At 39.2% G+C, this 22,907-nt stretch overlaps 1 protein-coding gene across 3 annotated transcripts in view; it reads right to left on the reverse strand.

The window, feature by feature from the left end:
* The window catches only part of plx (PTB_TBC1D1_like and TBC domain-containing protein plx), a 624,596-nt gene that overhangs the window by 28,754 nt on the left and 572,935 nt on the right, over positions 1 to 22,907 (reverse strand). For all 3 annotated transcript variants that reach the window (XM_067135187.2, XM_067135188.2, XM_067135192.2), the window contains one exon: positions 9,358 to 9,527. In XM_067135187.2, coding sequence (XP_066991288.2) covers positions 9,358 to 9,527 — 170 coding nt within the window. The remainder of the gene's footprint in view (positions 1 to 9,357; positions 9,528 to 22,907) is intronic.

The following is a 22,907-nucleotide window of genomic DNA, read 5'->3' on the forward strand; positions in this document are numbered from 1 at the left end:
AAAATCAACAAAGAGTGCCCTAAAAAGAGTTAAGAACGTGAAAGTAGTGAACAGAAATGGAGAAACTTAGGGAAAAAATGAGATTAGAAAAAGCTAGAAACCTTAATTTAGTTTTCAAGCACTTTTAAAAGGTATATACTTGTTTTCACACTCCTCATCAATTGATTTAAACCCATCCCATAGACTGCTTACATTTTTATTTTCATTATCCATGGGTCATAATTGCTTTTTAAAAGTCTTGCCATGCCTCCCTTATCAACTATATGGTATTGCCTAATTGTCTTACTTTTATAACATTCCTTTCTATCACATTTATTTGTAACTACGACTAAGACAGTTTCATCATCAGTTATACCATCTATCACTTCAGTTTCTCTTTAGAGGTTTTATCAGTACCACATCTAGAATATTTTTCCCTCTAGTTGGTTCCATCACTTTCTGATTCAGCTGTCCTTCCCATTCTTTCACAATTTGTTGGTCACGCTTTCTGTCATTTACATTCCCTTCCCAGTTAACATTTGATAGGTTCAGATCACCCGCCACAATAACGTTCTTTTCTGTGTCATTCTCGACATAGCTGATTATCTTCTTTATGAAGCATCACGCTATGATCACCGTGGCGGCTTTGGCGCTAGCACACCTGTGCTGGAGGCATATTAGAAACAACAACGAAGTGGGAGTAAACAATGTGTTAGTGTAGTTTAGTGAGATTGTGTTGAGTTGTGATATTACAGTAAGTATGGGAAGATTTATTTCATCATTAGGAGGTATGTAATAACAGCAATTTATTAAATGAAGTCATTACAGGATATGCCTAAATCTGATGCAGTGTTTGTGTTTCACACTCCCTTTCCATCTGATTTCCAACTCCATGGAAGGCTACCATGATACATTTGCTTTAATTAGTTATTGCGAATGATCATGCCATACATTATTTTGGAATATTACATATATTACATATATTATAACCTGATTACAGGTTTCAATCTCATGTATGTATGTATGTATGTATGTATGTATGTATGTATGTATGTATGTATGTATGTATGTATGTATGTATGTATGTTAAGTCCTCAGCCCGAAGGCTGGTTGGATCCTCATCAGCTCCGCCACCAGCTGTCACAGATGGCCTAGGCATCACTGAAGAGGCATACTAGGGAAATGAGGAGCGAGGAAGTTTCCCGTTGCTTTCCTCACCAAGCCAGAAGTTGCTATTATATATCAGTATGCCAAGCCCACTGAAATGCATGCACCAACCAACCCTATGAGCAACATTCTCACATGATTCATAGCAGGGACTGGCTGCATAAAGAATGGCATTACTAGCATCACTCATACCTCAGTCACTTTCATTTTGTCAAAGCCAAGGATAAAGCTGAGGCAGATCAATGAAAGTAACAGTATTGCTCTAGCCCACACCAGAAGACATAGCGCACTGTAAACCCTAGGTCCTGCCAGCAAAGGCATTTCAATCTCATATGATATCAATTTCATGTTTTCCGTATTGATGATTCCTTAATTCTATTAAAATACAAGGAGGAGATGTTCCCACCTAATCAATACAATATTATTGAAAAGTACAATTATATTTTAAACTGAGTAACTGGACTAGATTCGGCCTTACGAATAGGCCATCCTCAGCTGAATACACATATTGTTAAATTCAAAAATAGTATTCTTCACTTATTAAAAGATATCACTTTACTGTCTTTAAAGTGTTCTTCATAGCGAAATGGGGATTTAAAAAAAACTTGCTGTGCACCAATTATTACATCATAAATGTATGCCATCTTAAGTGATATATAGAATGTTGTTATACTTGAAGAACCAGCTTTAGATGTTGTTTATGTATTGTAAACAGTTGATTGGTCAATATGGTCATTGCTGATAAGTTGAAGAACTGTTAAATAAGGAATTATTTTCAGTGCTGTGTCTATTTTAAATTTTGGTTGTAGTTGAGAAAGCATGGATGTCTGAAGAAAGGAGAAAACTGAAGTTGGAGAATGCTGTGTCAAATACAAAATTTAAGGTGAAAGATTATGAAATTAAGTTTGAAACTAATTCCCTTTGCTCTTTGTGGGCCTGTTCCCAACTGAGGATGGCCTATTCATAAGGCCAAAACTAGTCCTGTGATTCAATTTATATATATAAGAGTTTTGTCTGTACATTGCTCAGAATTTTAAAAGAATGGTATTTCTGTACTGGTCGTGTCCACAGTAACAAGGAAATGTGCTTTTTAATTTTCCGTCATGTCTGTCTGTCTGTCTGTCTGTCCGTTGAACACAAGAAAATGGCTGAAGAGAATTTAATGAAAATCAATATATAAAGTTGGGCTATAAATAATTTTATTTACACTGAGTGAAATGGTAGTTTAGGGGAAGGCCTAAAATTTAATTCTCGAATATTCATGTTATTAATGGTCCTACTGATATATACTACGTAACTAAGTTATATAGAATTAAATTTCCGATCATTTATGTCTTATACATTTTTACCGTACCGGTTATGATAATATAATGAATTTAGACTTTTGTTACTTAGTCCATATCAATGCCAAGCATTGTTAACATGAAAATGGCGATTTTTTTTTTTTTTTTCCAAGATTGTCTTAAGGTGTAAAACCGCGTGGTCATCGGTCTGTATCGACAAGGAAAAATGTGAAAATTATTATTAAAAAATGAGAAAATATCATAATGGAATGATCACTTGAAGAATAAGACAAAAGGGAATCATGAAAGAAGGAAGGACTGCCTTTAGATTAGATGCTCTAATATCCCAGAGTCGGAAGAAAACTAAATGTGAAGGCCAACAACATCGAAAGCTCATAGATCTGATCAACAGTAATATTACATTGGCCTTTTTTTCTTTTGGTTTAGTTCACTTGAAGCTTCAAAACAGACTGGGAACTGAAAAGACTTCTAAACTAATGTTTTTATTGTAAGTGTTTAACCCTAGCAATAATACTCAATTTATTTTTGGTTCACAAATTACTTTTCTATATTTAAATACTTTATTCAAGGTCACTTCAACTGCTTGATCTAACTATAAAATACAATACATTAATATGAATGAATGAAGGGCAAAGGTCTTTCTCGAGAGGGGGAGCTTTGGCGAATATGAACATGAAACTTTAAATTACAATGGTGAGCTAGTCACATGAGATGGTTCTTATGTCATTTTTTATAGTCATTCTCCACTAGTTTAGCTTATATCTATTTTTAACATTTCACCTTCCCTTGTGTGAGATTTTTCATCTCTAATTCTATATTTAGTACTTATTTCAACACTATTTACTATACGCATAAGTTTTCTGTCTATAAATTTATTTCATAACTCTTATTTTACCACTTTTCATATTTTACTTGAACCATTGTCTTTACATCCCTTTCCAATCAGTTCTGTATCATGCTCTCCTGGTCCAGAGTGGTCCTAGTAGCTGCCTGAAGTCGTTTGCCCATCATCTTCGTGGTCTGCCGCGAATTCTCTTGCCTGTGTAGGGATTTCACATGGTTGCCTTCTGTGCCCATCTGTCCTGGTGTAGCCTTGCTACGTGCCCTGCCCATTTCCACTTTGCTCTTGCTGCCTGTTGCGCGATGTTCACTGAAGAAGTATTTTCTTAGAGTACCTTGTTTGGAACTCTGTTTCTCAATGATATACCTACAATTTTCCTTTCCATTTTCCTTTGACATACTTCCATTGTTCTTTTTTTGTTTGACTGTTACTGTAAGTACAAAGTCTGATAGGCCTAAATCAATATGGGAATGATGCATGAGTTTGAGTGTTTCTAGTCTGAGCTTCCTGTTTAATGATTTATCCAGCAGTGTGAATTTCAGCCCAAAAGACCTTCCAACTTTGAGTTATTCTTCTCTTTACTCCTTTGTCCATTCTTTGTGTTAGAAAAATCAGCTGGTCTAGATAAACATATTCATCAATGTATTGTAGTGCATTTCCGTCTACTATAATTGAGTTTGATGGCTTATTGGACATCAGTTTTGTTTTGTTGTAGCTCATTGCAAGTCTTACTGTTTTACTAGCTGCACTTAGTTCGATAAGCATATGTTGTATGTGACCAACACAATGTCATCAGCAATTCTCAAGTTTGTCAGTTTCTTCCTGTTTATCTTTATGCCATACTTGTCATCCCATTTTAGTTTTCTGAATATGTTTTCCAGCACACAGTTGTATAGCTTGGGGGAGATGGAATCGCCCTGTCTTACTCCTCTCCCTAGATGGAAGGGTTGTCCCTCTTTCTCGGTCTTCACTTTGGCAATGCTCTTGACTAGTCAAATGTCTTGCTGTACAGTGGTAGATTGAATTCCGCTTGTTCACATGGTTTGTTCTCATCCAGTCAGCCTTCTTGTTAATACCTTCGAGAACAGTTTATACAAACTGGCCATAAGGCTTATTAGTCTGTAATTTTTTAGATCATCTTTTGGTTCTTTCTTGTGTAGTATGATGATTGTGCTCGACTTCCATTGATCTGGAATTACTTCCGTTTCCAGAATCTTACCTGAAAATTAGCGCGACTGTTTGTACCAGAAGTTTTGCTCTCTCCATTATGAACTCATTCCAGAGTCGTCTTCACTGGGGGTTTTGCCATTTGTGAGTTCTGCAATTACACTCCTCACTTCACTTGGTGGTATAGGGGGAACTTGTTCTCTGATGTCTTGCTTGTCTGTCGTCATCTTATTCTGGTGAGAGGTCGTATATAGAGTTTTGTAGAAACTTGTTGCTTCTTCTAATATTTCTGTTCTCTTCGTCACCCTGTCCCAACGCTTTCTTGGCTCCCAACATCCACTGTTTCCCTCTGGTTAGATTTTTCTTCACTCTTCTGGTAGACTTTGTGATTTCCAGCATTTGTCTCATTATTGTGTTGCAGTGTTCTCATATATCTTTCAGAATTTCTCTTTTTGTCAATCCATCTAACTCAGCGTAATTAGCTTTGGCTCTGACTGAGTTGAATCTGGAGTGTTGAAACTTTTCTATCTGTTCTATGCGTGTTAAGGTTGATGGCTTGAAGTTGTATTTGGACCTCAGTCTTTATTCTGATGCTGCAGTTGCCTGTTTCTAGTATGCATTGTTCCAGTGTGATGTATTGCTCCCCGACTTCACAGTCTGCGTTGAAGTCTGCTTGTGGGAGTTGGTTTTCTAAGTGCTCCAGAAATTTGCTTCCATCTATTGTTTCTATATTCAGCTTCGTTCAATTTGGAACATAACGCCTGCTGTTGACCTTCATTACTGCTCTTATCATTCTGTGATCTATTTTGAATTTTAGGGCCTTGACCACCTGGATGTCCTTCATTTCTTTTAGGACAGTGTTGAGAATGCAGTCAATTTTGTTCCATGTTTTCCTGTTGTATGACTACCATGTCCATCTTGATTATGGGTTCTTTTTAAAGAATGAGTTGACAATTTTCAATTTCTGTCCTTATGCGAACTGGATTAGTCTTTCACCTCTCTCATTGCACTCTCTGTAGCCATATGGGCCTAATGTTTCTTCTTCGCCTTGTGTGCGCCAGCCTACTTTGCTCTTAAAGTCTTATATGACAAGGTTTGTTGGTGATTTATACTTCTCCAGGGTAGTCTCGAACAGTTCGTAGAAATCTTCTATTTCTTGTTCAGTACTGGTCATTGTGGGAGCGTATACTTGAATGATTGTAATTCTGGATACGTTTGTGAGTAAGTTTAATGCCATTGTTCTTTCCAAATCTCCAATTATTTCGTTTACCATATGTTTCACTTCATATTTTATTGTGAGGCCCACGCCCCTGGTGTTGTCTCGTTGTAGCAGAATACGTTGCCGTTCCCATGTTTCATTATGGCTTCTCCTACTTTTCGTACTTCAATGGGGTCTAAGATGTCGAATTTAATTTCCTTTAGTGCACAGTCAAATTCTACTTCCCTTTCGTGGGTTCTCAATGTGTTTGCATTTAAGGCTCCCATTACTAGTTTTCTCTTGTGGGGTGATGCCTGTGGTCAGATCTTAGGTTTGTTTTTCGGTATCTACGTAATTTGTTGCTGGGAGGCTAGTTGCCAGTTTACCCGCTTGTTATTAATCATTATTTTCTAGTATCATACCTGTACTATGTTATAAATGCTGGCAACCAAGAATGAGTTAGCTGGAAAATTTATAATGTCCAATAACAGACCAACTGTATTGGTATTATGATCATTATTTTCAAATTCTAATAGGCCTACATTAAAAAAAGCTTCTTTTTTTTTTTCTTTACGTTGCACTGAGACAGATAGGTCTTATGGCGACGATGAAAACAATGTTTCACAGCATCAATATATTAATATGAAAAACAAGACTTGATTTTCCCGTACTATACAACATCAATGAAAAAAAAAGGTGGTTTAAAAAGAAAAAATGTTTTAATCCTAATAAACAGGATTTTTAAATAAATCTTGAGCTTTTCCAACCCATCTAGCAAGTTTTACAGGTGTTTAGTGAAATGGACTTTACATTTGAAGATCTGAAGTTTGGTTCAAATGCAAACTTCTTTAGCACTCCGTACTGAATAAAACATAAGGCAAATTTTGCTCTTACACCATTAATTGTAAAAATGCTTCCTTAGTTCTGTTCATCATGTGTGATGTGTAAGTTTGATTTCCATATCCATAACCATAAGCTGGCAAGTAGAGGTCGTCCAAATGGTATACCAAATGATGGAAAATTGGATAAAAAGTCAGGTTGTACTATTTGGTTAAGTGAGGCAATTTTTTCTGTTCCTCCCTTTAACAAACTGTCATCACACTTCATTCCTCTTTGCTCTGGGTGTTAATGTTACCCATTCAGGTCTTTCCTTTCCCTATCACATCTCATACTTTCAGCACCACACCTTCAACATAGGAGACAAGCACCTAACCAACTATACTGAACAGCTGATAAATAAGCAAAGATAGCACACAGTTTCTCCCACTCTTCACTGACTGGTGGTATTTCTAACCTGACACCTCCAGTTATTATTAGCCAACATGATTGCTCAGTATATTCCTATGACCAAACTGAGAACTTTTGGAGCAACTCTATTTCTTGATAAAAATTATTGATAATACAAAGAACTTTGGGTCAAATTGGTTTGGTTTAGTGGGATTCCAAAGTATATGGTTTATTACAAGGATCATGTAACAACAGGACAGACTGCATAATTACACTGACTGACAGAGCAAATGCAACACCAAGAAGGAGTGGTCAGAACTTTATGCCAATTGCAGGGTAGACTGACGTCACTGAAGTATGCTCATGATGTGAAATGCGCTGCTGTGCTGCGCACGTAGCAAACGATAAATGGGACACGGCGTTGGCGAATGGCCCACTTCGTACCGTGATTTCTCAGCCGACAGTCATTGTAGAACGTGTTGTCGTGTGCCACAGGACACGTGTATAGCTAAGAATGCCAGGCCGCCGTCAACGGAGGCATTTCCAGCAGACAGACGACTTTACGAGGGGTATGGTGATCGGGCTGAGAAGGGCAGGTTGGTCGCTTCGTCAAATCGCAGCCGATACCCATAGGGATGTGTCCACGGTGCAGCGCCTGTGGCGAAGATGGTTGGCGCAGGGACACGTGGCACGTGCGAGGGGTCCAGGCGCAGCCCGAGTGACGTCAGCATGCGAGGATCGGCGCATCCGCTGCCAAGCGGTGGCAGCCCCGCACGCCACGTCAACCGCCATTCTTCAGCATGTGCAAGACACCCTGGCTCTTCCAATATCGACCAGAACAGTTTCCCGTCGATTGGTTGAAGGAGGCCTGCACTCCCGGCGTCCGCTCAGAAGACTACCATTAACTCCACAGCATAGACGTGCACGCCTGGCATGGTGCCGGGCTAGAGCGACTTGGATGAGGGAATGGCGGAACGTCGTGTTCTCCGATGAGTCACGCTTCTGTTCTGTCAGTGATAGTCACCGCAGACGAGTGTGGCGTCGGCGTGGAGAAAGGTCAAATCCGGCAGTAACTGTGGAGCGCCCTACCGCTAGACAACGCGGCATCATGGTTTGGGGCGCTATTGCGTATGATTCCACGTCACCTCTAGTGCGTATTCAAGGCACGTTAAATGCCCACCGCTACGTGCAGCATGTGCTGCGGCCGGTGGCACTCCCGTACCTTCAGGGGCTGCCCAATGCTCTGTTTCAGCAGGATAATGCCCGCCCACACACTGCTCGCATCTCCCAACAGGCTCTACGAGGTGTACAGATGCTTCCGTGGCCAGCGTACTCTCCGGATCTCTCACCAATCGAACACGTGTGGGATCTCATTGGACGCCGTTTGCAAACTCTGCCCCAGCCTCGTACGGATGACCAACTGTGGCAAATGGTTGACAGAGAATGGAGAACCATCCCTCAGGACACCATCCGCACTCTTATTGACTCTGTACCTCGATGTGTTTCTGCGTGCATCGCCGCTCGCGGTGGTCCTACATCCTACTGAGTCGATGCCGTGCGCATTGTGTAACCTGCATATCGGTTTGAAATAAACATCAATTATTCGTCCGTGCCGTCTCTGTTTTTCCCCAACTTTCATCCCTTTCGAACCACTCCTCCTTGGTGTTGCTTTGTCACTGTAAGTCAGTGTATATAGTCCAAAGTATGAACTGAAGATTGTATCTCATACTAGTAATATAATTACCCTCTTTAATACTAAAGTAGTGTTCTAACGAAGAGTAGCATAATACAAAGGGAGGAAGAAGATGGAAAGCAACAAGTTACCATGTAATAAAATCATTGATTGTATAAGCATGCAAACAAATCAATTCCATCACATTCCAGTCCTGATAAGCCTTGCCCTATCAAATGACCACTGCTCAGCCCAAAGGCCTGTAGATTACAAGGTTGTAGGCTAAGTAGACCTCAAACCAGCCTTTAAATCCAGGTAAAAAATCCCTGACCTGGCTGGGAATTGAACCCGGGGCCTCCTGGTAAGAGATGGGCTTGCTACTCCTAGACCACATGGCTGGCATGTAAACATGCAGCCTAAGTTTAAATTCATCATGCAAACAATCTCATCACTCAATGTATAGTTTTATCAAAATATTATTAACTTTATAATATGTTGCCATATGCTAGACAAGTTTGATAATCAATCAAGATGGTGAAAGGTTATGCAGACCAAAGCATGTTCATTTTCAAATTTTTTAACAAACTGAAGTCTCTTTATCTAGAGCTCTTCAATAAAATATTATAAAGACATTTCTCTATCTTGTTATACCCTATGTTCTAAGTCAACTGAAGATAGATTTTCTGCTATTTATGGCTTAAATGTAGTAACATATTTTACCCCTATCTTTGAAATTATTGGAATATAGACGTACTTTCTTATTTACCTAGTGTGAATTAAAACACTGATTTCCAGTACATACCTGCTTCATAACTCTATCCAGCATATTTTTGTCGATGTTTGGAATGTGATTTTTTAAGTAATCCATGATCTCCTCAAAACTTTCACATGCTAGTAAGCCCTCTTTATGCTCTCCCAAGAGAGCAAGGGCTACTCGAAAGATGACGTCTGGACTCTCGAGGAACATCAAGTCTGAGAGCAGGACAAAAAGAACACACAAAGATCATTTTAACTGCCAAGAAATGGGAAAGAGAAAACAACATACTAAGGCAATGACTTGCAAATTGCTTCTGCATAGTCAATTAGGTGATGACACTGCCCAAGGACATAAATTATACTCTCAGGATCAATTTGGTGACAATGTTGCTGTTTAATGTGATGATCTGTAAAGGACTATAAATTACAGGTGCCACAATATTATTTTATAAGAGTAGTTCAAATGAAACAGAGACAGAGCTGGCAAACTGCAAAATAACTTATGGGACAGCCAAGAAGTGGCAGTAGTGCATGTTTTGGTGTGTGTAGTAACAGCTCAGAATGTGGTCAGTCTGAGACATGCGTCTGCTAAGTAGAAGAAAAAGCTGAAGCAGCATGTTTAACGGTTACATGAAAAATGAATACAACAGGCATTATTAAATTCTTGTGCAAATAAGGTATTTTAATCAGGAAAATTGTCCCCGAGTGTTCTTGTACTTTACACGTAAACACACTGCCAATGCAATGATGGACAGTCTGCACTGTTTTCATTGGGGTTTTATGGATCATCTGCCTTATAGCCAATATCTCTTCCCTTATGATAGTTACATCTTTGGTCTGTTGAAAAAAGCTCTGAAGAATAAGCATTTCAAAACCAATCAAGCAGTATTGTTCAGTATTGGGACAGGTGCATGAACAGTGGGGGGTGATTATTGAAAACTCTCTCAAATTATCATTCCAATTGAACAATCTTTACAGTATCAGGGCAGAAAAGCCATATTACAGTGCACAAAAAATGTTTTGCATATACTGGTTTAGTGGACTTTAGAGTATGCTGTGTGAATCTACATATATAATACATTACACAGGGTATACCGGTATGCAAAGAAAATCGACATGTCAGCTATGCAAAAGCTACAGAAATGCAAAAAAAAAAAAGTTGGAATTTTGAACACAAAACTATAATTACTGTGTGGGAGATCAATAATTTATATAGCCACCTCAGGCCTTGAGGCATGCTTGAACACAATGAGGCATTTTCAGCACCAAAGAATCCAACATGTCTTGCAGCAGATTATCCCACTCTGGAACAGCAATTTCAATCAGTTGTTTTGTTATCAAGGTCATTTTGCAGTTGCTCACAATCTTTAAATTTATTTATTACTTTGTACAGCCTTATCTCTGAATCCACTTCTTTACTCATATAATTGATATAGATAAGAAAACAAAGGTCCAATAATACTGCCTTGAGGAATTCCCCTCTTAATTAGGTATTACAGGATCAGATAAAGATTTGCCTACTCTAATTCTCTGAGTTCTGTTTTCTAGAAATATAGCCACCCATTCATTCACCTTTTAGTCTAGTCCAATTGCACTCATTTTTGCAGTAGTCGCCAACACTCTACCCTATCAAATGTCTTAGACAGGTCAATTGTGATACAGTCCATTTGACCTCCTGAATCCAAGATATCTGCTATATCTTACTGGAATCCTACAAGTTGAGCTTCAATGGAATAACCTCTCCAAAACCCGAACTGCCTTCTATTGAACCAGTTATTAATTTCGTAAACATGTCTAATTTAATCAAATTATAAAGAATGCTTTCCCAAAGCTTACATGCAATGCATGCAATGGCCTGTAATTTTTTACTTATCACCCTTTCCTTTATAAACAGCGGCTACTATAGCAACTCTCCATTCATTTGGTATAGCTCCTTCATGCAAACAGTAATCAAATAAGTACTTCAGATACGGTACTATATCTCAACCCATTGTCTTTAGTATATCCCCAGAAATCTTATCAATTCCAATTGCTTTTCTTTCAACTTTTGTATCTTATTATAAATGTCATCGTTATCATAGGTTAATTTTAATACTTCTTTAGTATTAATCATCTCCTCTATCTGAACATCATCCTTATAACCAACAATTTTCACATACTGCTGACTGAATACTTCTGCCTTCTGAAGATCCTTGCATACACACTCCTCCTGTACATTAATGATTCCTGGAATGTCCTTCTTGGAACCTGTTTCTGCCTTAAAGTACCTATACATACCCTTCCATTTTTCACTAAAATTTGTATGATTCAATTTTCTAGTAAGTTCCTTCAATTTCTCCTTACTTCCACAGCCATTAAACTATTTCTTTCCAACCTGTACCTCCTTCTTAGTCTCTTTAGTTCTGTTATAATATAGTGGATCTTTACCATTCCTTACTGCCTTTAACCCTCTTGGAGCCAGGAGCAGATCTGGTCGGCTGCTCACCATCAGCTGGAAGAGGCCAGAACTCCACCTCCATTCTACTACCATAAAGTGCCAGGCCATTTTCAGCGGAAATACATGGATTTTGAAATTTGCGTATATCTACCGGTGTATGGCAAATTCCGGCAAGAAATTTTCTACATATCGACTACATAGAATAAACAACTGATTTAGAGTGATGTAAAGAAGCAAAAACATTTTATTGATGATATTATAGTTGTCGATAACGTTTAATTTTATGAAGAGAATTTTTTTTTTTGCACTTTTTGTCTCAATATCTACTTTGAAAAAATCATTAACGATGCAAAAGAATATACGTAATTTATTCGTATCAGAAGCAATACATCATATAAATTATTTGTTAAGAAAGAGAAACAATAATTAGTTAACTGGTAAAACATACTAGAGGTACATTCAAAGTAACAATTATATCATATCAGACCAGAATTTGGCGAGATCTCGACCATTTGGTGTGGCCTTCGCTAAATCTTGCGTGGTGCAAACGAGAGGGCAGGAGTTGCAATATGGGAGGTGCACCATGGTTTGTTCTTCTCTGCAGGCACAGAGGGTTGACTCTTCAGATAGACCCCACTTCTTCATATTGATCTTAGATCGACCGACCCCAGACCACAGCCTGTTCAGACTCTTCCATGTAAACCACGAGTCTTCATAACCGGCTGGAAGAGTTTCAGATGGATCCATCCATCCAATGAGATAAAGGTTTCTAGATCTCCAGGAAGTTATTCTTGATGGTTGAGGTGACTCTGAAAGGCACTCCTGGATTTCAATTATTGTTGAGCAGGTTAATAATCATGTAGTGGATGTGTTTGGGAAACTTCTACTTTAGATTTTTCATATTTGGCAGGTACTTCATGTCTAATATCTAGGGGAGCAATGCCAGCCAAGCAATATACCTTATCACAAGGTGTAGATCTTAGGCAACCAGTTTTAAGCCTGCAAGTTTCATTTAAAGCAATATCTACCTGTTGGCATGACATGATCTATACCAAACAGCGCATGCATATTCTGCTGCCGAGTAGCTCAGTGCTAAAGCAGTAGTTCTCATTGTTTGAGCTTGCATTCCCCAGTTGGTACTGCATAACCAGTGAAGAATGGAATTTTGCATAGATACTTTGTGTTTCATGTTAACACAATGTTGTTCATACGTGTGTGCACGATCCAGAGTTATCCCTAGATATTTAGGTGTTGAGCAATGATCCAAGAGAGCACCCTCCCAGAAAATCTTCAGTTTTCTTCTTGCTTGCATATTCTTTAAGTGAAAAGCACAAACTTGCGTCTTTGAGGTGTTAGGCTGCTTGTGGTGCCCCTGCATAGGTAGTCGGAATTGAATTTCCATTACGGAACTGAACATCAGCATCCAGAAGTATCATTAAATTACTATATATGTAATGATGTATAATGTATTTCTCAATATAATTCTATAAAATAATTACCTTGAGAGAGAAAATTAAAAACATAAAAAATTCAAACATGTCACTAGTAAAAACAAGACAATTTTACTCACAGATAAAATTTGCGTATATGTATCGATGTATGGCAAACACTGACAAGAAATTTTCTACATGTGGACTACATAGTGTAAAAAATAATTCTGATCTAAAAAAAAAAGTTGATATTATAGTTTTTGTTTTCAGGAAAAACCTTTTTTAGTTTTTGGTTCCAGTATGTATTTGAAAACAGAAAATTTTACAATACAACAGAATATACGTGGTTAAAAAATTAATGGCGCTAAAGCCCTAATGGGCTTTGGCCTACCAAGTGACCGCTGCTCAGTTTGAAGAGCTGCAGTTTACGAGGTGACACACGGTCGGTGAAACGAATCCTCTCGGTCATAATTCTTGGTTTTGTAGACCGGGGTCGCCCTCTTACCCTCAGATATCTCCTCAATTGCAATCACTTAGGGTCACTTAGGTTGAGTTGACCTCGAACCAACCTACAGGCCCAGGTAAAAATTCTTCACCTGGCCGTGAATGGAATCATGACCTCCAGGTGAGAGGCAGGCATACTACACTTAGCCAGCGGGAACTGGCATTTACGTAATGACAGAGGACTATATGTGACTAAGTTTTAGGAGAGAGAAGGTGAAAAATAAATTGAAGTATGATATGGGCAGAGAATCAAACAGAGGGGCATGTTTAAGTCCAGGAAGTTCCATGAAGGAGATAGGAGGTTGAGGAATGTTGTCGGGTTCATTGGGAGAAATTTCCACCAAATGTTCTCCAGAGGCATCATCATCATCATCATCATCATCATCATCATCATCATCATCATCATCACCACCACCACTAGTTTCATTCACAGTAGGTTTAGTGCCATTAGAAACAAATAAGAGTCTCTTGTTTAGCTGCGGTGATCCCGGAAACATGTCTGGTATAATTTCATCGCTACTCTCTGAACTAAATTCACTATCGCTAATCATCCGCGTTAACTTCGCATTGTTCCAAATGCTCCATTGATTTATCGTCATGTAATACCTGCTGAAAAAATATCTATTTTGCTGTCACAAATCCCCTCACTGCAAGGAGCAATCTCTTACTGACCGGTTAGTGGTATTTCTAAACACAGGAAACTACTCTTGTGAAATCTAGAACACCCTCCTAGAACTGCCAAAGCAAGGTCAGGCATACAATACTTGTAGCCCCTTTACTATGGGTTGTCACAAAAGTATGTATGTCACTATAGGTTGCCACAAAATTATGTATATATCAGAATTTTAAGCCAGCTGATGTAATCGGCTCTCGCAACTTCCGACTGGATTTTTAAAGGCCGACCTGATTGACTTTGGCAATTTAAAGGGTGGGTGCTCACACTAACACTTGGCTCCAAGAGGGTTAAAGGTACAAACCTGTTTTCACATTCCTCAACATTTGCCTTAAACCAATCAATCAATCAATACTAATCTGCATTTAGGGCAGTCGCCCAGGTGGCAGATTCCCTATCTGTTGTTTTTCTAGCCTTTTCTTAAATGATTTCAATGAAAGAGTCTGTTTATATTTTTATTTACCATTTTCCACCGATCATAGTTACTTTTTTTTAAACTCCCTCATGCCTGTTTTATCAGCCTAATGGTACTGCCTAAAAGTCCTAATTTTAATACCCTTCTTTGTATCACATTTATTTTTAACTATGACAAAAACAGCTTTGTCATCACTAATACCATCTATTATTTTGGTTTCTCTATAGAGCTCATCAGGTTTTACCAGCACCACATCCAAAATATTCTTCCCTCTAGTTGGTTCCATCACTTCCTGAATCACCTGATCTTCCCATATTAACTTATTTGCCACCTGTTGCTCATGCTTCCTGTCATTTTCATTACCTTCCCAAGACACAAAAGGGATAAAATTAGAAACACAGAAATCAGAGAGAGAATTGCATTCCCTAAACTGCAAGACAAGATAGAGACCAGTAAGCTGAAATGGTAAGGACACATGATGAGAATGGAAGAGGATAGAGTCCCAAAGCATGTATTTACGGAGTAAATAATAGTAGGAAGATAACAGGGAAGGCCCGGAAAGAGGTGGATCGATACGGTGAAGGAGGGTACAAAGGAGTAAAAGTAGAAGAAATATTGGAGGAAGGAAGAGAGAGAGAGAGAGCTGTGGAGATCATTGATTCACAACTCAACCCAGAAGACTGGAAATGAAGAAGAAGACATACAGTACCTTTTTTCTTTTCAAGTTGCTTTACGTCGCACTAACATAGGTAGGTCTTATGGCGACAGGGCTAGGAGTGGCCGTGGCCTTAATTAAGGTAAAGCCCCAGCATTTGCCTGGTGTGAAAATGGGAAACCACGGAAAACCATATTCAGGGCTGCCGACAGTAGGGTTCGAACCCACTATCTCCTGAATACTGGATACTGACAGCACTTAAGCGACTGCAGCTATCGAGCTTGGTATTATATTTATTATTACTTTTTTTTTTAAAGTTCAGTTTGGGCCTGCTATGGACCACGTGGTTCTTATCTCTAGCAGCTTCCTTCTTTGACCAGAACTCCTTCATTCTTGCACTGTGAATGTCTTTTCGCTCAAGTCCATTTCACACCTCCTCCTGGACGTACTGTTTTTTCTGTTAGTGACTGGAGAAAGTTTGATGTTCTGATCAATGTTCTGTACCTATTCCTGTCATAAATTTCACTGGGAGCAATGTCCAATTCTTGAAGGTCTTTTCTGACGAATCTTGCCCACTTGGCATTAGTCACTTTCCCTCTAAAGCTGGTGTGGAAGATTCTGGAGGTGAGCCTCTGATTGTCCATTCTCATGACATGACCATAGAAGTTCTATCTCCTCTTCCTCATAGATGTTGTAATGCTCTCTTATTGTTGGTACAGTTCGTTGTTGTGCCTGATACTGTACTTGCCTTCTTTTTTAATAGGGCCCAGAATTTTTCTCAGGATCTTCCTTTCCTTCAGCTCCAGTTTCCTAAGTTACTCTTTTCTTACCATGTTCAGGCATTCTGAGGTGTATAGTACTGACGGTCTCACTACAGTAGTGTAATGCCTGATTTTGAGGTTAAGGGAGAGGGATTTGGATTTGTACATACTCTTACATAGGTGGTAGGCGCTTTCCAATTTGATGCATCTGCTGTTCATAGCCTGATCTTCATTCATGTTTGGGGTTATCCATTCTCCTAGGTATTTGAAGGAGTTAGTCCTTTGTACTGTTTTGCCCCCCCAGTGGGATTGATTTGGGTGCATCTTTTATGTTGGTGATAAACTGTGTTTTGTTAATGGCGATCTTCAGCCCTACTTTAGCTGCTATGTGGTCGAGAGAGGATAGTTGATGGATAGCTTCCTCCACACTAGATGCCAGGAGTGTGAGGTCGTCTGCGAAGGCTAAACAGTTGACTGTTAACTTGTCTTTCTTGTAGCCTATTCTCAATCCAGAGTCATCCTTTAGCATTTTCGTCCACTCACTCTTTCGAGTAGGCAGTTAAAGAGGATTGGAGATAGGCCATCCCCTTGTCTAACACCTGTTTTGATTTCAAAGCTCTGGGACAGTTCCCCTCTGAATTTGATTCTCTCTGTAGTGTTGGTAAGAGATGCTTTCACAAGATTCAAGGTTTTCTTATCTAGTCCCAGTTCAGCAAGTGCCTGGAAGAGTGACTCTCTATCTACTGAATCATAGGTCTTCTGAAAGTCGACCAATGTTGCCACATAAGGTGAGGTGCTTAGGTTTTTGTAAGTGATAATGGTTTTGAGGTTCAGGGTTTGTTCGGTGCATGACCTTGACTTGCGAAACCCAGCCTGGTACTCTCCGATGCAAGAGTCTAGTTAAGTCTCTACTCTTGCGAGTAATACTTTGGGGAGTATTTTGTACATCACTGATACAAGGTAAATCCCTCTGTAGTTGTTGAGATCTGATTTGTCACCTTTTTTGTATAACGGGTGGATGATAGCTGAGGTCCAGTCGCTAGGTAACGCTTCTGTCACCCAGATATTAGATATGATTTCATGGATACTTGACTCCTCATCAGTATATTTCCAGAGCTCTGCTATGATTCCATCCTCGCCCGCTCCTTTGTTACATTTCAATTCTGAAATGGCTTTCTGGATCTCCCCCTTTGTTAGTGGGAGAGAGTCCGACTTAGTAACTTTCTGAGGTTCGAAATGCAGTTTCTCCTTGGGTTTCTTTGAATTTAGAAGGTTGTTGAAATACTTTGCCAGAACTGTGGGGCACTCTTCATTGTTCATTTTCATTTTGATCTTGAATTGGACAATTAGTTCTCACTTATTATTTTCTTATAATCTAGTTGGGGATTATTTTCCTCTTTGTTTTGAATATTATCCTCAGTATTTAAATGTTTATTTTCCTTATGTGAAAAATCAATATTATTATTATTATTATTATTATTATTATTATTATTATTATTATTATTATTACGATTTGTTTTGGCCTCCTAGGCACCACGAGGCTCATCTTAACTCTTAGCTATGGTCTTCTGCTTCCTTCAATTTGTCCACTTAGATCTGGTGATCCGTCTACTCTTTTTACTTGTGAGGTTCTCTGTAGTCTCTAATGGGATCTGTAGTTCCTCTAGGTCTAATTTTACAGAGTCCCCCCTCGGCTCCGATATGTGAGGATGGCCTTGAGGTTTTGTATCTGCTCTGTGCAGGACTTGCTGATGCGGAAACCAGCCTGCTATTCACCTAGTTAGGAATCCAGCTGTTCGGTGACTCTAGTTAGCAGGACTGTAGAGAAGATCTTGTAGATTACAAGCAACAGGGAGATGCCTCTGTAGTTGTTGAGGTCTGTCTTACTGCTCTTCTTGTGTAGTGGATGGATCACGGCTGATCTCTCTAACGAGACCTCTGTTCTCCATATGTCTTGGATGATCTGAATGATACTCTGCGGGGACTGTTAATCTACATGCTTCCACACCTCCGCATCTATACCATCTTCACCTGGGCCCTTGTTGTTTATGAGGCCTTTGATTATTTCCTCTATTTCTTTCCTACTGGGTGGTACAGAATCCTGGTTCTTGAATGTGGGCTCAGTAAAGGTCAGTCTCTCTTTAGGTTCTTCTGCGTTGAGGAGTTTCTGGAAGTACTTTACAAAGGTGTTGGTGCAGTCTCTGTTGTTCATTTGGAGCTTCCCATTGGCCCTCTGGGATGTAGGGTTGGGGCCAGGTATGAGGTAGACTGTTTCTAGAGTCCCTTGTACAGATCTCTTGAATTGTTTCTCTTGAAGTCTTCTCCCTGTTGTATTTGAGACCTGTAGTTCCTCTTGGTTTTGCGGATGATGCTCGCTGTTATTTTTCTTTGTGCAATGATAGCCTGAAGGTGGGCTCATCCTTGCATTGGTTCCACTCAATCCAGGCTCTGAGCGTTTCCTCTATAGGGAGCGTGCACGGCCGCTCTTAGTGCCTCTAGCGGAATAAATCGGTAACATTTTGGTGATCTTGTCTTGAGCGGTCAGTCCAGGCTGTGTAACTGTGGGTGTAAAATTGTGGTAGTAGTAATGTATCAAAATGCCTAAGTCAAATAGAAACTGTTGTGCAGTGAACTGTCACAACACACAAAGAAACACGCATGGAAAAGGAATTACATTTCACACATTTCCTGGTCGTCCATAGGAATCGGGCAGATGGAGAAAGTGGATTTCGGCTGTGGGAAGGATAAAGGAAGTGCAGTAGGCTACCTTATTTCATTTTTGACATAAATCACACATTTCATATCACCCATTTCAAACATACCAGGTATGCCAAGTCAAGAACACGTTCATTTAAGTACACTTTGAAATAGTACATTTCATTTCAATTATGCATTGCAGCAGGTTCGTATGTTTACATTCATGTCCTTCCATGTGCATGTGTCTTGACTACACCGAATAATAATAATAATAATAATAATAATAATAATAATAATAATAATAATAATAATAATAATAAATGTTTTCCTGCTTTTCAGTGCAGATGGAACTCTATCGGGACCCACCAAATGCTCCGTTATTTGCAGTAAACATTTTGTTGGAGGAAAGCCAAGTAATATTGAAAATCATCCATCATATATACCATCTATGTTTCATGAGAGCTATAAGAAGATACCGAAAAGAGAATGTGATGTATCCCGGTTTTAAGAGCGAGTAAACAAATGAAATGCTCAAATATGCATACGTCTACTAATCAGGAAACTCATGAATTTATTGTTAAAAATGAGTGTGTGAAAAACTACACAAGTCGGTGCAAGCAGCATTTGAGATTGAAAAAACGACATTCGAATTCACTTGTGTTTTTAGTGGGAATGATGTAGGCACACAGTGCTACTCAAGCACAGTACCTTCAAGTATTTCGGGAAAGGTGGATAAAAGTTGTGGTCCCAACACTCTCTGGATATATGCAGAGGATTTCATGGATATCAGAGCATAAAAAGTGAGGCACAGTTGAAGGATTTAACAAGTGTTTCAATTGTAACATTCAGTTTTTTTACTTTCTTTATTTGTTTCTAAAGTGTCTATAAATAAAAGTAATAACGATGCTTGTTTACTCTTTTTAATGAAAATGAAATTGGACCTTTGCTTCTTTGGCAGTTATATTTGGTGTACATCGGACTACTGCTGCGCGAATATTTTTTACTGCTCTCGGAGTAGTCAAGAAACTCACTTCTAAGTTTATTTTCTGGCCTAGCAAACTATCTGTGCAAAATACTTTGCCTCGCGCTTTTAAAACATTTTATCCTGACGCACGAGTTATAATAGATTGCATAGAAATGAAATCAGAAACACCAGCACGAATAGATGAGAGATGTTACATGTATTTTTCATACAAGTCATGTTATACATTTAAATTTTTATTAGCTGTGGCCCCAAACGGAAGTATTGTTTTTATTTCCCCTTGTTATGGTGGAAGAACTAGTGATAATTTTCTAGTTAACAATTCAGGCTTCCTAAATGTTTTGAGTGAAGGGGACGTTATATTAGCCGACAAGGGATTCCCAGGTTTTAAAATACAGTCACCTCATTCTTTACTTGTTATGCCACCTTTTTCTTCACAATGAGAGATTTACAGAAGATGAAGTGTTACAAACTCAGAGTGTAGCAAGTGTGCGAATTCATGTTGAAAAATGCATACATAGGGTGAAAGTTTTCAAAATCTTGAAAAATATTCCATATATCAGCGACTTAGTTTACGTAGCTTGTATGCTAGCAAATTTCTTGCCAGCAATAATAAGGAACATAACCCACTGGTATAAATATATCTTATCAGAACTTGCCCTGTTATCTACTTATTCCAACTGAATTCCTGTTTATTTGCTTACTGGATGTTGCCTGTCAATAGCTTGTCAAAAGCACAGTCAATTTCACCGGAAATCTCACTCGCGAAATTTGAGTTTTCACAGATTCATAGATATGAGGTAGTTACAATGTTGTTATTAATTTCGCCCTGTGACAACATCAGGTTTAAATGTATTTTTATATGTACAGCATTACAATTGCAATAGTATTACTTCATATTTATCCTGATGACAAAAGCAACAATATTTTTTGCCGTAACTGTGAAGCAAGTCTTCCAGCGGAACGTACTCTCACCGTATTAACTCTCGGAACTCCGCCAGAGCGCTCTGTTACTAGTACAGTGCATGCTCCCTATAGCCTGATCACACTCTCTGGTCCACCAGGGGGGCTTGCCTTTGCTGGATGAAGCAGGGATGGTTTCTTGATCGGCATCAAGTAGAGTTTTTTGTAGAGTAGGCCACCCTTGTTTCTGTGCATTCTTCTCAAGGGTGGTCTGGAAGTCACAATCCACATTACTCAGCCGTTGAATGTTGAACCTAGGTATCCTCGAGACCTTTTGGATATTGGGTGCTCTCCTCAAGGGTTGTAGGTTCATCTTTACTCGGGAGAGATAGTGGTCAGAGTCGAGGTTGGCTCCTCTTAAGACCTTGATGTTCTGTATTTCCCTGTGGCATTTCCTGTCAACAGCCACAGGGTCTATCTGAAATTCACACAGCATGCGATTTGGACTCTTCCAGGTCATGGCCTTCCAAGACAATTACTTGAACGTGGTTGATTTTAGGACCAGGTTGTATTTGTCACAGAAGTCTGAGTTGTTCACCATTTCTATTGGTCCTTTTGTGGGCTGGGTAAATGCCTACTATTCTGTGGTATTTCTGCTCCTTGCCGACTTGTGCACTGAAGTCACCCATGAGATCTTGTCTAGGTCTCTTCAAGGCTGTTCCAGTAATAGTCTACTGCTAGATCTTTCCTATTGGTCTTGTTTGTAGGTGCATGGAAGTTTACTATGGTGTACGCTCTGTTCTGGGACCTGAAGGATAGTGAGGAGGTTCTGCCATTGGGCGAGATGAATTCTAATATATGGTCAACCATCCTATGGTGTACAGCAAAGCCAGTACCTAGATGTGGAACTTCATCTGTGAACCAAGTCTCTTGTAATGCTGCTATCTTGATGTTACACTTGTCCAGCACTTCAAGGGTGTGTTTGAGTTTACCTACCTTTAACAGGGAGTTCATGTTTACTGTAGCTAGGTAAGTAATGCCCCTTTTCTTTTTCTGTTGTTGTTATGAGGGCAGTAGTGGTGGAGTACATGAAGGTGCAGTCTCCCCAGAATTCGATGACCTGCTTGCCCCATCATGACTGGGGGTGGATTGGTCACCACCTGGGGTAATATTTTTGTTGATATTTCTCTTCGTGTTGAGTCTAACGAGTATAAATGTGGGGTCACTCTAGTGGGTGACGGTTGTTAACTCTCAAGATTGTTAGCTCTGAGGTATATTTAATCACATGCCAATAATATGTGGAACAGATGCTACCAGGGTACTGCCAATGACATGTGGAACAGTCGTGCCCTCTCCCATTATAACAATGGACAGTAGATTGCCTCCTTTGTCAGCTCCACCATACCAAAGTCCATCTTCTCCGCCTTTGCTGCCGTTGAAGTCTTCTTAATGAATTTACGAGGCATTTCTTCCGCCGAAAGCCGTTGGTTCTCTCATGGGGCATCAGGTTTGGTACTGGCCAACCAACTCTCGGCCAGACAGTCAAAGGTAGTACTGTCCACTGTCACATATGGTAGCAGAAAACTTCTGACCTGACATTTATGCATCATACTTCATCATTTTACTTTTCTAATTAAACTTACATAAGGTAATCATCTACAACAATGCTTTTGTAATATTTTACTCTTTCAGCTATATAAGATTTCATTAATAATTATAATAATATTGTATTCTTTTAAAACTACTAGTAATATAATCGATTTCACTTAAAATCTTGTGGTGGGCTGCAAATCACTTTCTTTTGTTCAGGTGCATTTTCCCATTGTTGGGTCATGTAACTGTTGCCCATCTTTCTCTTGTTTTATCACTGCGTTACGTTTTGATGATGCATTCTATTGTTTTTTGGATCATATTGTGAATGGGCTTTTATCTTGTCTTGTGGTGATCTGGGATAATCCCTGTAGTTTCAGGACTTTTAACTGCTTTTATGATTTATTGTGTTCAGTGATCCAGTTTCATCCTTTTTTTTTTAATTGCTTTTTTTTCTTAAATCCAGAAATTATGCTATCCAAGTAGATGAATTCTATGCCGAGTGTTGGGCAGTGGGAAATAACTCAACTCCTGAAGGAGCCAATGGTT

This window comes from Anabrus simplex, chromosome 1 (assembly GCF_040414725.1).
Source record: "Anabrus simplex isolate iqAnaSimp1 chromosome 1, ASM4041472v1, whole genome shotgun sequence".
In the NCBI taxonomy this organism is placed as follows: Eukaryota; Metazoa; Arthropoda; class Insecta; order Orthoptera; family Tettigoniidae; genus Anabrus; species Anabrus simplex.